General features: G+C 35.5%; 1 protein-coding gene across 1 annotated transcript in view; it reads right to left on the bottom strand.

Moving 5' to 3' along the window:
* Positions 1 to 3,541: 3,541 nt before the first annotated feature.
* RORB (RAR related orphan receptor B) overlaps positions 3,542 to 15,465 on the bottom strand; it is a 112,733-nt gene continuing 100,809 nt past the window's right edge. The window contains exons 5-10 of the mRNA XM_053466746.1: positions 13,651 to 13,772; positions 10,162 to 10,294; positions 7,292 to 7,399; positions 6,097 to 6,207; positions 4,261 to 4,373; positions 3,542 to 3,963 (exon numbers count right to left, since the gene is read on the bottom strand). Of these exons, the coding sequence (XP_053322721.1) occupies positions 3,808 to 3,963; positions 4,261 to 4,373; positions 6,097 to 6,207; positions 7,292 to 7,399; positions 10,162 to 10,294; positions 13,651 to 13,772 (743 nt within the window). The 3' untranslated portion in view covers positions 3,542 to 3,807. The remainder of the gene's footprint in view (positions 3,964 to 4,260; positions 4,374 to 6,096; positions 6,208 to 7,291; positions 7,400 to 10,161; positions 10,295 to 13,650; positions 13,773 to 15,465) is intronic.

Genomic DNA, 15,465 nt, shown 5'->3' with positions numbered 1-15,465 from the left:
TTCCCATTAAGAGAGAATATGGCTCTTGGAATTAATTCTTTAGATAAAGGGCTCACAGAAGTGACATTTACACCAAAAGGATTAGGTCCCCTGCTGTCGATGAACAAGTATGGTACATCTGTCTGCTCAGATCCAAAAATGTCATTTAGTTAAATTAATTTTTTAAAGCTAAATCCAGAGTGTGCTTTCTCTATATTATCATTTTGGATGGTGGTATTTAAGAACTAATATCTTTACACAACCATCTTTGTACTTCATAATACATAACATATATTAAATATTCTAGTGGAAGCTACTTTAGACAATTTACTCTTGGGAAGTATTTAAAACATATCAGCCATTCATTTTATAACCTATACAGCCAAGAAAACCAATTCTTAATTAGACATCCTACTACCCAGAATCAGCAGGAAAAGTTTTAATCTCTTAATAAAGTGAAACTATATGTCTCCAATTATTTGTTTGCATAAAAAAAATCTTGTTTTAGTATCACAATGGGATGTATTTACTAAGATGTGAAAAGTTAGAAACCCCTATATTACTGTAAACTGTGAAAAAAACCCCTCCAAATAACAATGTCAATGTTTTCATCTTGAATATTATTACACTGTTTCAACGTTTAGGAAAACCTAGAAGTGTTATGGGCCTCTTATTTGCCGTATTATTTGGGGGATTAGTGACTCTGGCACATTGGGACCATTCCTATTGTAATAAGTCTGCTTCAAGATCCAAATCAGATCAGTTCTAACATTACCCTATGCAACGTGAGTTTACATAAAATAAATAATGGGCTTATTCAAAACTTTAGGTCCCACTTATATGAAAGAGTCCCTTAAAAAAAAAACCTGCACTGATATACTTCTCAAAACTACTTTAAATGAGATGTTTTACGTAATTGTCATTAATACTGTACTGATTGTCCTGAACTACATTTTTAACCCCCAGTCGGTTCCAGTCATAAAGGAGGAAAGCCTGAAAAAGAAAAATAATTCATGAAACACTAGAAGTGAAGAAGGCTACTCTTACTGGCATATGGGTAGTTCAAATAATATGGATATATATACCCTTCCAAATGTTCTATTGTGTTTATAGGTTTTGTAAGAGTGTCACCCTTAATTGGGTGAATGAGAATTTGTAGGTGTAGCGTACCTATCTTTTTGGGAACTGTCTTTACTTTTAGTCATTTGTTTCAAATATTTACAAAATATATTTGTAAATGATATAATGTGTGCTGTAATACAAGCACATTTCCTAACTAACGTATGCCCTACAACTGGAATTGGCCTAGGAGGTTCAAAGGGACCATTCAAGATCAGAGGACAGACAACGCAGAGGGAATATTTCAGATGTGTGTGTGGAAGGTGCTCTCCTTCATTCTGCCTTTTATCTCACAAGTCGTTTCTCCTCCACCCCTCTAAATTTCTTTCTTTCTGCCATTTTCCCTTTTCTTGTTCTAATTTTGTTTCTATCATCCACAGAGACACAGATCGTAGCAAAGAGTAGATAAATTGGCAAAGCAGTCATTGCGACTATGTAGTACACCAGATCTTTACAAAAATATTTGTAATATTCTTTATATAACTATATAAACTATATGGCATTGTACATATTGAGCAGAATCAAATGTGTTCCAAGTGTACATAAGGATGCTAACAAGGGCCAAAATCATTAGCTTAAACTGGGTTGGCTCTGGCTAGCTTGTTTCAAAACTGGAAATTGTTGAAATCCTCTGTGAATACAGTGCAAGAAGATCAATTAATGTATGATAGTGAGCTGTATAATTTAAGAGAAAGAAACACGATACATGATACAGTACCGCAGTTGTAATCTGCTAAAAAAGCTAAATGGTTGCCCATTAGTGTTAGTTTTTTTTTATTATGTAACAGGTTTATTATGAATAACATAGCGAATGAATTATGTTCATTCCAATATAAAAGAAATCCTATGAAATTACATTATTCTATTGCTTCCATTCTGATAAAATCAGTTTATATGTGCAAGAAAAGATTCAATCTACTTTATTGCTTACTGAATTAAAAATAATTTCTGATGGCAGCCCTGTTTATTTTACGTATGAACTAAATACAAAATAGTAATGTGGTTTCAATGGGAAACATTGAAGTCTAATATTGCAGTCTTAATACAATTCTATAAAATTCAAATTTTAAGATAATCAGAAAAGTTTTTATTAATATCATGATCCTCCATAGCCGTGTATAAAAACTACACTGAATATGTAGAGTGTCTATATAAGCATGTATCTCTTATTGTATGCTAATGCTTTAGTATCCTTTCAATATAAAATACTACAAAACTGTACAAAAATCCAGGAAACATATGATTATTTCACATTATATTTTTCTAGTTTTTATAAAGATGGATTTACTACAACTCTGCTCCACGCAAAAATGGCAAATTCAGTCATTGCTGGAATATATTTGTGCCTACGCATAGGGTATTTTCTTTAGCGTTTCTGTGCATAGCCTACGTAGTTTTTGAAAGACCAACTAAATGTTCATCTGATTTACGTGTGGCGTACTAGTGAGATGAGTGCTACGGAACCCTGTAAGGGTTACCATGAATTAATGGCTTATAAGAAATAGAACAGCTGTATATCTGAAGTACACATGGACATACTTTGTATCGTTCAATAAAAACATATGTTTTCCTTATTATTTTAAAACTAAATTATGATACTTTTCAAGGTCATTTACATTTTGATTCTACATTAATGGGTTTTGTAACAGATCAAGCAAATTAGCCTGAAATATTTTTTTTGTCATTTCAGACTGCTCCATTACACACCTGGCATGCTTTACACCACAAGTATCCCGATGTCAGTAGATGTTTTACCATTTGGTAACTATACAATACGTTGGCAATTCTTATTCAAATAATGGCTGCCCTAATTGAAACATGATTGCCCAAACATAAATAAAATACATAACGTCAAGGGAAAAGGGGTAAAACACAACACCATCAATGACAGACAAAAATAAAACTAGAGGTGTTTTTTTTTATATAAGTATATGATTATACCACTGCAAATGAGCATATACTGTGGTATCAGTATATATATATATATATATATATATATATATATATATATATATATATAGTATATATATATAGTATGTATATATGTAGTATATATATATATATATATATACTTGCATGTGTATGTGCATTTACGATATATATATATATATATATATATGTATATATATATATACACACACACAAATATAAATACATATACATATATAAAAATGTACCACCTGCCAAAAAGTACTCATGCAGTCTGGAACATACAAATTAGTTGAATTCATTTAAATTAGACTTGAACAGTAATCCAGAAGAGTAATAGCATTAAAGTATATACTCCCATTGATATCTACAATAAATTCTATAAACGGTTCCTTCCCAAATTACATTTATATGTAAAAAAAAAAAAAAAAAAAAAGTAAATACACCCAGTGTTGTATACTTTAAGGGGAATCCTTCAGCTGCCAGAGGAGTTTGCAGTATCTTTTGCCTCTTTACGGCCCCTACGGCAGCAATTACTATGTCAGTTCCAAAAGAAGAGAATAAAAACTGCAAAACAAGGATGGAGACAAAGAGAGCCCCACTTAGAGGTGCATATTTACATTCTTCAAACTGTAGCGGTGAAAAAGATTTCTGGTAAGTGCAGGACATTCCTAGTGCTGCTGTAGTGATTTTTATTTGACAATAGTAAGTCCTCTTGAGCACATTTCTTTTGTCTTAGTAGTGATGCATTCCGTAGCTAAGTGAAAAATCCCACTGTCTTCATTTGCAACCAGTGTTTGAATCAGGATTGAAAAGCTCCTTGTACAAGGGAGGGAACAGTGTATTCACTATCTCTGGATGAGATTGTTTAAAGACCTGCAGCTTCTCTCCATGCAAGTTGCAAAGTGCAGTTATGTTTGGTATCTTGGCTATTAACTGTGAAGAAAAGAAAATGATATTTAATAAACGTATAGGTGCTTTAGGATGTTAAAGGGAGGGGGGTGAGCAGACCTGCCAGTTGCAGCAGATCTTATTTATTATAGATTTCAGGGTTATGAAGGTTTTAAATATGGCACGATCATGTCATCATGATAATTATATTGGAGTGGTACTAGAAGCACAGGTTTTTAGAATTATTTATTTTTTTGTAAAAAAAAAAGGGGGGATTTTTGTAAATAATCTTAGTCTTCAACTCTTATATTGGCCAAATCTCTTCAAGAGAATGTTTCTTACCTTTGCCAAAGTCTCATCATCTAAGTGGTTCTTCTGAATCACATGCTGAAGTGCAAAATAAATCCTCTCTTGAAGCTTCTGGACTTTTCTTGGCTCTATCAGCCAAGGTCGTTCTGGTCCATGAAAAAGAACATTTTGAAAATGTATAAGGCAATATGCATATACATCACATAAACACTCTATGATATAAGTGCTTAAGGAGCACTCCAATGGAAGCATGTGGGTGGCATCATTATTCTTTTTCTCTTAAATCTTTGTAGGCATTTCCTTTTGCCTTTGCTGTACAGATTATGCCCATGGGCTCTGATCTTTATGTTATTTATCAGAAAGTCACTTGCACGCATTTTCTTATGCCTAGATGCACCCATTGAGGTTGAAGTAGACCCAGCTTGCAGCTCATTGACTTCAATGACTACACAACAGCCACTAGCTGAGTCCACATTCACTTCACAGAAATGCTGAAAAGTTTGGGATAATAATGTCCCTTTAATAAAAAAAAAAAAAAATGGTGGAGACGCTAGACATCCCGGCCAAGCAAAACCCAATTTGGATAAATATACTATATTTTTTTCAAAATATAGGACATACCGAACTCTTTAAACAAAAATTAAGGTAAAAAAACCTTAATTAATAAATTCCAAATGCGAGTTAATGCAAGTTTGGAATTTATATCAGAAAAGTGATGCAGAAGAGAAGCAATTGAAAATATAACTTAAAACAACTGCGCAAAACATCACTGCTGCTGTGTTTTATTGAAGCGATTACTCTCCCACTTTCTACATGTTATGTAAAGGATTTGTAATGTTAGCATTTAAATAAAATCAGAGTAAGAAAAGCACAGACTAGTATTCTCACTGCATGGCTTTTAAAATGCTATACTATATAAAAAAAAGACATTCTTCAGTGAAACCAAATAAAAATGCACCATGACAGGCTATGGTTAAAGAATTTAATCATGAGAATATCCCCAGAAGGGTTGTCATTCACTTCATGTCTCTAATGCTTTCTAGTTAGCAAAATTAAAGAGGATTTCATGTGAGAGGGCTGGAAAATTAGAACAAATGTATTGACAAAAAAGCAGGACGTATAATGCTTTACTGAGAACAATATCTGCTTTTAAACGGCTAATATGTATTTAAAAGAAGGCTACAATGCAAAAATATTATGCATTCTAAATAAATATTAGTTAGATAACACTGCATAAAATAACTACTAAGCTCTCCTTGTGCACAATTCTTTATTCTTTATCCTTCTTCATATCTATCCACCCATTTATCTATCTGAAAACATATTCTGATAGTAAAAGAGCTGTGTTCTTGGCAAGACTGAGCAAACCATTAGATGCTGTGTTAATACAAAAGGGATAATGTTCTACTTATATGCATGTTCCAATAAACGGAGTAAATTGGAAGAGAAGATATAATGATTAGCTGGGGCAGAGCAACGCAAGTAAGTAGCTTTGCTTTGGGAATTCCACATAATGCTCCTATGACTTTCACAACCACTGTCACGGACAGTGATTCTCTGGTATAGACACTTTGCCTAACCATGGCAATTATCATAAAATTTTACCATTGAGAAAGCACAAAGGACATTTGTGTTGTAATAAAAAAAAACTAAGAAAATTCCACTAACTTTCAAAAACAGTCAAAATTAGCTACTTGAGTTAGAGTAAAAAAAGCATCTTATTAGCTTAAAGACAACTTAGGTAACTTTTCTAACTATTATGCCTTTTATTGTTTGGACTTTGGGCTGACAGAAGGCTTTCCAGTAGAAAGCACCGTTACAGCACTAAAATGCAGGAATCACACTTGTAATTAATGCTGCATTAAATACCTGGTGATATCAAGACGGCTGCAGAAAACAAGGCAATTTCCTCCTCAGTCAGCTGAAGAGAACACATACTTTTTGCGAAATCGAACGCCTCGTTCATCAAATCATCAGAACCTGCAGACCAAGGAAATAAAGTGAGAACAAGATGTTAATAAGGGTTCTCTGTGTAAAGCGCAGCTTATGATTTTACTGGAGAACAGGTGCTAGTAGAATAAATGATTTGGGTTAAATCTCAAATTTTCTGGAGGGAGAAAAAAAAAAAGAAGAGTTTTTTTTTTTTTTAATAAACTATAGGATTTTTTTTTAAATTTCTGAAATACTTTTTATCCAGAGGTTAGATTTCTCATGAAACGGCTCTACAAATTAGCACTGCTTTTATTTCTGTGTAATTGACTGAATAATTGAAATTATAATAAGTTTGATAATAATGCAGGAGGCAATTCTTTCAGTCTTTTCCAAATCAGCTAGCAAGGGCAAAAGGTGGCAAGGCGAAGTAAGATGGGGATCATAAAAGGAACCTTGGGGTGACATGAATCTCCTTAAAGCATATTTTGATAATTGGAATAGTATACTCTGCGAAAAAATACTACATAATTATTTGGATTTGCCTTAAGAATAAAACGGTAAGGTTTGGAATAGAAGTGCTATTGTTGTACTCTGTGTTTGATTAGAACAAATGGTAAGGTTTGGAACGGACTGAATTAGGTATTTGCAAACCCTTTAAAGTACTTAAACAAGTTGTCAAACATAAAGAGATATTAGACTTTTTCACTACACTACACTCCAATAATAGTGCTGTATGAATCAGAATTTGAGAATGTTAACTTTCAAGTCCCCCTCCAGCAACACGTGGTGTTGGGACCTTCATAGACAAACACAGGCCTTTGGGGTAGCTGCCCAATCCACTACCCTGTTCTTCTATATATTGGGAGGAGAGCTCTGGAAAAGCTCTCAGGTCTATCAGAAAGCCATCTGTCCAATGTTGAAGAGAAAATACGCACTTTGCATGTGAGATCTTACAATGAGAAACCATGACAATTTCATATAGGTTTAAATAACATGTAATAATCAGTCAGGTACTAGTTGCACAGCTCAGTTCAAAAACATCTGTGAGAACATTTATAATAAGACGTTTCTTTTGCTGATAACACGTTAAGACATGACTCTTCATCACCATGCAAATAAAAAAAATATGTACCTAATGATTTGAACATCTGCATCCCTCCATATTTTCCTTCAAAAAGAACAGTGTTGTTTAATGGATTGAAGGCACGGCACATTCTTACTAATACAACTTCCAAGCAGCCTGTTGAAAGATGAAACATTATATGTAATAAGTGATATGAGTCATAAAAACCGGTATGTGATAAAACAATGCCTGTACTCAAATATAAAAGTATAACCTTTTTTGATCAGACATGCTTGCCTATTCAGCTGGTTATAGGTCCAATAGTAAAGTTCAATTCTGAACTCAGCCACCAAAGCAGAATGCTTAACGTTTGGTGGCAAAGAGCAAGCATTGGTTCATTATTGCAATGAGCCCATCAACTATTGCAAAAGTACATGTGCTGAGTAGGGGAAGATGGAAGTTATGACAGGACGCCCTGTACCCCGACTGGGTACTCCCACCCAATGTTGCCTCGCGAGACACCAGTGATTAACCCTTTCCAGCGTTGTAGAGAGAAGGGGGCATGCTGCTGCACCAGAGCTGAGTAGGCACTGTGGCTAGCCAAGCTTAGCTACACAGTTTGACTATTGTCCAAAAAAGGACAATAACGGACCCCAAGCATCAGACAGGACTCATGTTGAGGTGAAATCAGGACGCAGTTTATGTGGAAATACACCAGTATTTAAACACTATAAGGGGTAATTTACATACAATAGACACAGCAAACCACACTCAGTTCTCCATGAGGTCCTCCTTTGCACACGGCTCAGTATTAACACTCAGCCCATCTCAGCCCGGTAGTCTGTGGGGAAGATGGTAAATACGGGTGGTTCCCTGACTTCTGTCTGAAACTTGTTGGATATCAGATCCTGGTGCAAATACTGGCCATGAAGCTTTTTGTTCTGTAATTCCTGACCCGATGGAGAGTAACACCACACATAAACCCCCTCCCAAAATGCAGGTGCCGCAAATCTGTGTCCGAGCGCCACAGTCTTTAGAGTCTCTGGTACTTCGGGAAACATGGCACTCTGTACCAGAGTTTGATTTGTGCCAGCACACATGCAGAGGAGGGGACTTAGTGGGGTCAGATAATGTGACATTATATGATATTATGTGGCATCCTATTAGTAACACTGCTTGCACAAGTTGTGTGGGAGTGGTAGTAGGATTTATATTTATGTATTTATATTACATGGGAAGTAGCTTTTTTCTCCTTTCAATTATTGAAATTGTTTTTTTTTTCTGGAAATTGAGTGATATAGAATTAACCTTATTTTTTATTTTTTTGAACAGTCAAGCCAAGTCTAGAAACAGCTGCAATAATTATGAATATGAATTACAGCCAAGTGTTGTGCTACTCACAACATTAATGCCATATGCAGAAAGGCACGTTTTATTATTGCAACAAGCTGTCTACTGCTCTCAGGAGATGAACAGAAGATGCCCTTTTTTAGGGAAGTATGACTCTGCAAACAGGTCAGGCCCAGTGCTTTCTTTTTCATGCTACAAGATTAACATCTATCACATTATAACCTTTTAATCTATTACGACATCTTGTATTTTAGAATTAACAGCACTGTGGAATATGGTGACACTATATAAAGCAATAAATAATAATGGTCACTTACCAAAAAATGAATAAAGAAATATGATTTTATACTATGTTAATGCCACCTCATGTCATGTATGGGTAAATGTTTTCATGAGCCAATGGCTTTTACAGTGCCACTGTAAGACATAGGGCAGGATTAATGTTCACTTCTACAGGGGCCCTGCAGCTTACCTCATGGGAAGCAGGAACCCAGTGGAGTCACATGACTTTGCATCACATCACATGACTCCGCTCCGTTCCTTCTTTCCCTGGGAGGGCAAAAGAAGTTGTTTGCACAGATCTGCAGTTCAGGTAGGGGGGTGGGGGAGGGTGTATGAACGAGTATGCGTGATTGAGGGAATGAGAATCTGCAAATTATTAGTAATTGAATCAGTGTGTGTGTGTGTGATAGCATAGATGTGAGTGGGAGGGGGCATGGCACAGGGAGACTGTAAGTGATGTGCATGTATTGACTGCTTGTGCATGATAGGAGTGTGATTCCTGTATTACATATATATGATTGTTAACAGCAATCACACTCCTATCATGCCCAGGCATTCCCAGATTCCAGCATGTACTGGCTGACTTGGAGTGTGATAGGATTGGTAACCCCTCTTTTACTAGACATTACTCTATTACCAGGCATGAGCAGATTTAAAGAATTAACTCCTCTATTACCAGACATTACACACACAGCCACAGAAACAAACAGTCACACAAACAGACAAACACAATTACATAAATATAGTCAAACACACACCTGGTGCTTGCTGCAGCTAACACTGAGCTTGGTGTGAAGGAGGGACTAAGCCTATCATGAGAGGCTTCTGAACTTGAGGCCATTGCGGGGCTGTCCCGGGCAATCCGGGACATGTGGTCACCCTTACCCCTGTAGGGCTATCTGACCTTAGCTCCAGACCTATACGTAGCTAGCAGCCACCTAGCCCTACCCTCTCACAAAGCCACTCAGAGCCTACCCTGGGAATTCCTATGTTTATATTCAATTTTATAGTTATTACAATTAGTGTTTTTTTTTGATTGCACGTTACTTATTGCTCAATAGTGTGCAATATTTTTTTATATTTTTTTAAGTACTACGGGGATATGTATCAAGAAAAATTCTAGTGCAAACTGGTAAAAGTGGTGCAATTACCACAACAACTGAACCAAACAATAAAGCAGAATTCCTCCTTATATTTAACCCTTCATTACCTTACACAAAAACAACATTGAATTTTTCTGAAAAATTTCTGTTTGCATATCATTGTTATAATGCATAATATCATTGGTCTGTACATACATCCCTTACCTGACTTAAGAAGCAATATTTGATCATTCTGACACAGTTCCATGAAGCCTGTTATTCGCTTTGCAAATTCCACTACATACTGAATCGCATGGGTGATCTGAATAGCACACTGCTGCCATAGAGCTTCTCTTGTCTGCAAGATATGATACACATATGTAAGAAATCAACATGAATGTAAGCCCACAATCAGCTATTACATGTACAACGAACATGTGACAAAATAGAGGCAGGTGTTGCCATTAGGGTGACCAGGTTTACCATCAAACTGCAGACACAGATGGAAAATGTATGTCACATGGTTGCATTAAAGTCACTGCTGTTGCACTCATGGCATTTCTTACAAGCATCTCAGGTTAAGGGATCATCTGGTCCTTATATTATGCACTGTTGGGAGTATGCACATGTGCAGCCTTGTCTGTGACTTTTACAGGTGTTCTCCCAGTGCTATATTGATCTATTTATTTCCTACTAATTTTCCTACTAATTTTTTCTCAGCCCAACAAAATCAGCACATCATGGTTTCCATGTCCACATGAAGTCAGACTTATCTTATCTCTTATCTGATATCTCTTCTTATATAAACAGTTAACAAAATCATTTCAAACTGGATCATTGGTCACAGAGAAGAGAGTCCATCTAAGTTTGTGATACCTTAATTTGTAAAGTAAAATGTAGAGTCACAAGGACCATCATTAATAATAATGGGGCCTTGAACTCCCCCAGTGAATTACATATATTACTGCCCCCAGGCCCATTTGCATCTGCTGCAATGAGATGGAGTCAGATTCAAACACTAGTGATTTAACCCTTTTAGTCTGCATGCCACTTTATGCTGGACTCTCTGCAACTGGTGACCGTAAAGGTGGTATTGCCAGTAGGGAGATATGCACTGTTGGCTACACAGACTTCCACCTATTTCGCAACCTAAGTTTACTCAGTGGTATCCCAAACTTCGTTTGACAAAGTTAATGTCTAGAAACTAGCGTAGTCTGTCTACAACTCTTGAGGGCTGTAGTCTGACCCTTGAAGGTTATATCAGTGGTGACATACTAAGTTACATGGCAAGGTGCCATGAAACATGTATGTGTTATCATGAGCTCAGCATTATGGTGGCAACTACTGTTATAATCCTTAAGTGTGTCTTGGCTTTTCTCTCATTTCTCTTTATGTAATGCGTGGACGGCACTGCCAGGGGCATAACTAGAAACCACCAGGCCCCAACTTCAACAGCTAGTCTATGCCTCCTTTGCCCCTTGCCCCCCTCCTTCCAACATAAAACATTCACACACATACAAGTAGACATCCATGCTCTCTCACACACATCCATGCTCACACACAAAAAAGTACACATTTATGCTACCACACAAAAAAGTACACATTCATGCTCATACATACACACAAGTACATATCCATGCTCACACACACAAGTACACATCCATGCTCACACACACAAAAGTACACATTTATGCTCTCACACACAATAGTACACATTCATGCTCACACACAATTACACATCCATGCTCACACACAAACACAATTACACACCCATGCTCACGCATACACACAATTACACGTCCATGCTCACATACCAACAGAATTACACATCCATGTTCACACACACAAGTACACATCCATGCTTACATACATATATATATATATATATATATATATATATTTATATATACACACATCCCTCCTCCCTCTCACCGCTCCTGCAGCTTTCCCTCGGTTTCACCGCAGGGTCATGGAACATCACATGACCCCCGATATGCTCCTATCTCCCCGTGCCGGTTCAAAATAGTTTAGAAAGGGCCCTTCTGACCTGGATTTGTGCGGTCCAGGTTGGAATGGCCCTTTCTAAACAATTTAAACAGTATGAGGAGACAGGAAGAAAGGGTTGCAGGGGTCACACAAGGCCCCCTAGAGGCAGGGTAGTTAAGCCAGTAGGCAATGCCTGCCATACAAAGTACCCAGAAGCAAAGCTGATTATTACTGGAACTTGTGCTCCTATTCTTCTGTTTTTGTGTAGTTTGACATGTTTGATTTAAGCATTGTTATCAGGAGCATTGTTTACTTTAAATGGCAGTTTCCATATTCCAGTTCAAGATGATCCATTTCAGCTGATAAATTATGCATTATTTATGTGTATTATCTTTGCATAGAGTGGCTTATACTTTGTTGTTTAACAGTATGGGGTGAAATCAAACACATATTACAGCAGCATGTGTCAAAGTATGAAAAGGACATGACATTTTTTTCCTATAATTGCATAAAGTTAATCACTATCACGATCGTCTCATGATTTCAAACTTTTTTAGTAAAAATATTTCCTGACATAATATTTTAAAAAACTAAATGCACACGCACTTAAACAGCTTAGGCATGCATTTCATTCCTTAGAAACATTTTGTGAATAAAATAAATAGAATAAAATTAAATCAATCATTGATTATACAAAGAGGAATCTATAAAGTATATATTCACTAGCAATTTTATTACGGCAATAAATAGAAAGTGTAAAATGTCAAATGTCACATATTATGTACTGTATATGCTTATGTTTAGTGGCATATTACCCTGTCTGGTTGCCATAGCGTTTTTGTGATACAGTCCTGTGAAAAAGGTGAAAATGATTTGACCTTTTCCTGATTTCTTCCATTTTTGCATATTTGTCACACTTAAACCTTTCAGGTCATCAACCTTATTTTAATATTAGACAAAGATAACCCAACTAATGATGATTTCATGTATACTGTAGAAGGAAAGGGCTATCCAACCATTAAAACCTTCACAACAACGGTTGCAGGAGACTGCCTCACACTTGTTGCTTGCATATGGTTACATGAAAATATTCTAAAGAAGAGAACTTTGGACTAGTTTTAAGAATAAACATTTACATTATTGTTACAAGGCGAATTAAACTAAATGGTTTAATCTTGATCATGTCCAGAAACCTAAGTTAACCAAGCTTTGAGCATATATATATATATATACCAAATAATGATTTAATGAATGAAATAGATAAGACTTCAGTTGAGACACTGTTTTACAACCAATATGTTTTATTCAATTAGATGGGAGTTTGCGTGGGAGATGAACTTCCTGACATCACTGATTTATAAAGGGATAAAACCGATGAGTGTTTCCTGCAAGAAGGGCTGAGTAGCACTGTCTAAATTGTACTTCAAATTAATTCTGTACATTATTTTGCATTTGACACAATGTGTGAAAACCCTTATTAATGCATAGTGACATCAGACAGTTGAAATGTTCAAATCTCCTGCAAAGTCCCTATTTAGTGATAGATCCCTAAGTGTCTGCACTGTTGATGTGTTAACATACAGTATTATATACATTATTTACAATGGTTAGTGTCTTGCAGAACCAAACAAAAATTAAATCAATCAGTAATAAAACATACACATTTCTTATGTGGGTCCTAACGGAATATGTCAAAATACTGTAAAGGAATATATGATTATACTGTACCTTGTTCTGGTATGCTTTGATTTCTTCATAGGTGTGGGTCTGCCAAGCTAACTGATGCAATTCATCCAATGTGTACTGACATGTTTCAAGGTGGGATTTTATAATATTTTGTGCAACTCGGTCTGTGCAAAGGACAAAGAGCAAACGGTGAACATGGAAATATACGTTTGAATACACTTTAGCATTAAGTAGGAAATGCATTGATCTGGTCAGCAACAGTCACTTGTTATCAAAAACTATGATACTTTCTTGCATCCATGTGGTCCTACATTGACTATTTTGGAGATGAAAGAAAGGGTACCTCTAGGTACCAAGATACCATCAGTTTGATGTCAGTATGCACTTCTAGTTTATAATCTGTAAAGTGTTGTATTTTGGGGACTACACTACCTTTTTTTTTAAAAAAAAAAATCCCAGTTATTGGTCTTAAAAATAAGTTTGGCCTGGAAGGTCATATAATCCATGATCTGATCAATTTAATAAATAATTAATCTGCCAATTTCAGATGCAGTACACTGAGATTTACTTAACTAATATATCAGTCGTAGCAAACTCCCAAATGCCCATTATAAACCTAACACGCCAATGTTTTGTTGCTCCAGTGACTGGTAAAATTTAACATCTTCTATTAGAAATGAAAAGCTATAATCTGTATACATCTGTTGAGCCGCACCTTTCCCTTCATTCTTCACCAAACATTTCAACAATGTCTCCAATAAGGAAACCAGTCACTGAACCATGGCTATACCAGGTGTAAGTACACAAAATTACTTACTGCTATAAGCATTATCCTCCCTAATGTCTAAAATAAGATGTGGTCAATAACATTAAAACTTTTCAGCAAAATTAAAAAATGCATCCAGAAACAATCATATTTTGCTGGGATCATCACTGTTTCTGCTAAAAGCAATCCACACCAAGGAAAATCACCTTTTGAGAAACATTTAGAAGTAGGAAGAAAATAGACAATTTTATTGAAATTTCTAGAAATTGCATCTCCACAATGTTATCTTTAAAAAAAAAAAAAAAAAAAAACTACAGTAACAATACTACAATGTATGTTTCCATATTTAAACATGTCATTTGTTTACAAAATATTTCCAATAACTAATTAATATTGTATTATTATATTTAAGATATTATAACAATTAAAAATTATATATATATCATAATTAATTACAAATATATATATATTGTTTACTTTAAAAAGCAGCAAGATATTAATTTTTATAAAGCAGGGGCACTGTAACACACTACTTAATGTACAAAGCCAGTTATAAAAGTGTACATGGACATTTTTATAGAAAATGGCTCCTGACACTATCACTGATGTGGGCAAATAATCACAAAATAAAAATAAAGTCACATAAAGAATAAAAAGGTCGAAAAGTACTTCCTTTTACTTTTACTCACTTCAGTCCTTTAGACGTCTTTATACTCTATTGAATGAACAGGCATGATGTAACATATCCTTATATAATTAAAGTGCATTTTGACTTGTCTGAAATGAGCCACATTGTATTTTCTAAGATATAACGTTGTCTTTTCACTAAAGAGAGAGTTATGGTTTATGTGAAGGGCTAAGCTGGACCTGTATAATACACAATTCAGTGTGTTAGGGGACTTTGAAGACATTTCAGTGATTTAACTATATATTATACAGAACCAGCCCTGCTCTTTCCACAACAGTTCATTCATAATGCAAAGTGACCACAACTCCCCTGCAAACTCAACTGGAAATTCTCCCTTTAGTGAATAGACCCAAATATGTCTTGTCATGCTGCAAATTTTCCAATTCTCACTCCAAAGAGATAA

The sequence above is a fragment of the Spea bombifrons genome, chromosome 1 (assembly GCF_027358695.1).
Source record: "Spea bombifrons isolate aSpeBom1 chromosome 1, aSpeBom1.2.pri, whole genome shotgun sequence".
Classification (NCBI taxonomy): domain Eukaryota; kingdom Metazoa; phylum Chordata; class Amphibia; order Anura; family Pelobatidae; genus Spea; species Spea bombifrons.
The sequence above is the reverse complement of the archived record's forward strand: the minus strand, read 5'-3'. Positions and strand labels throughout refer to the sequence as shown.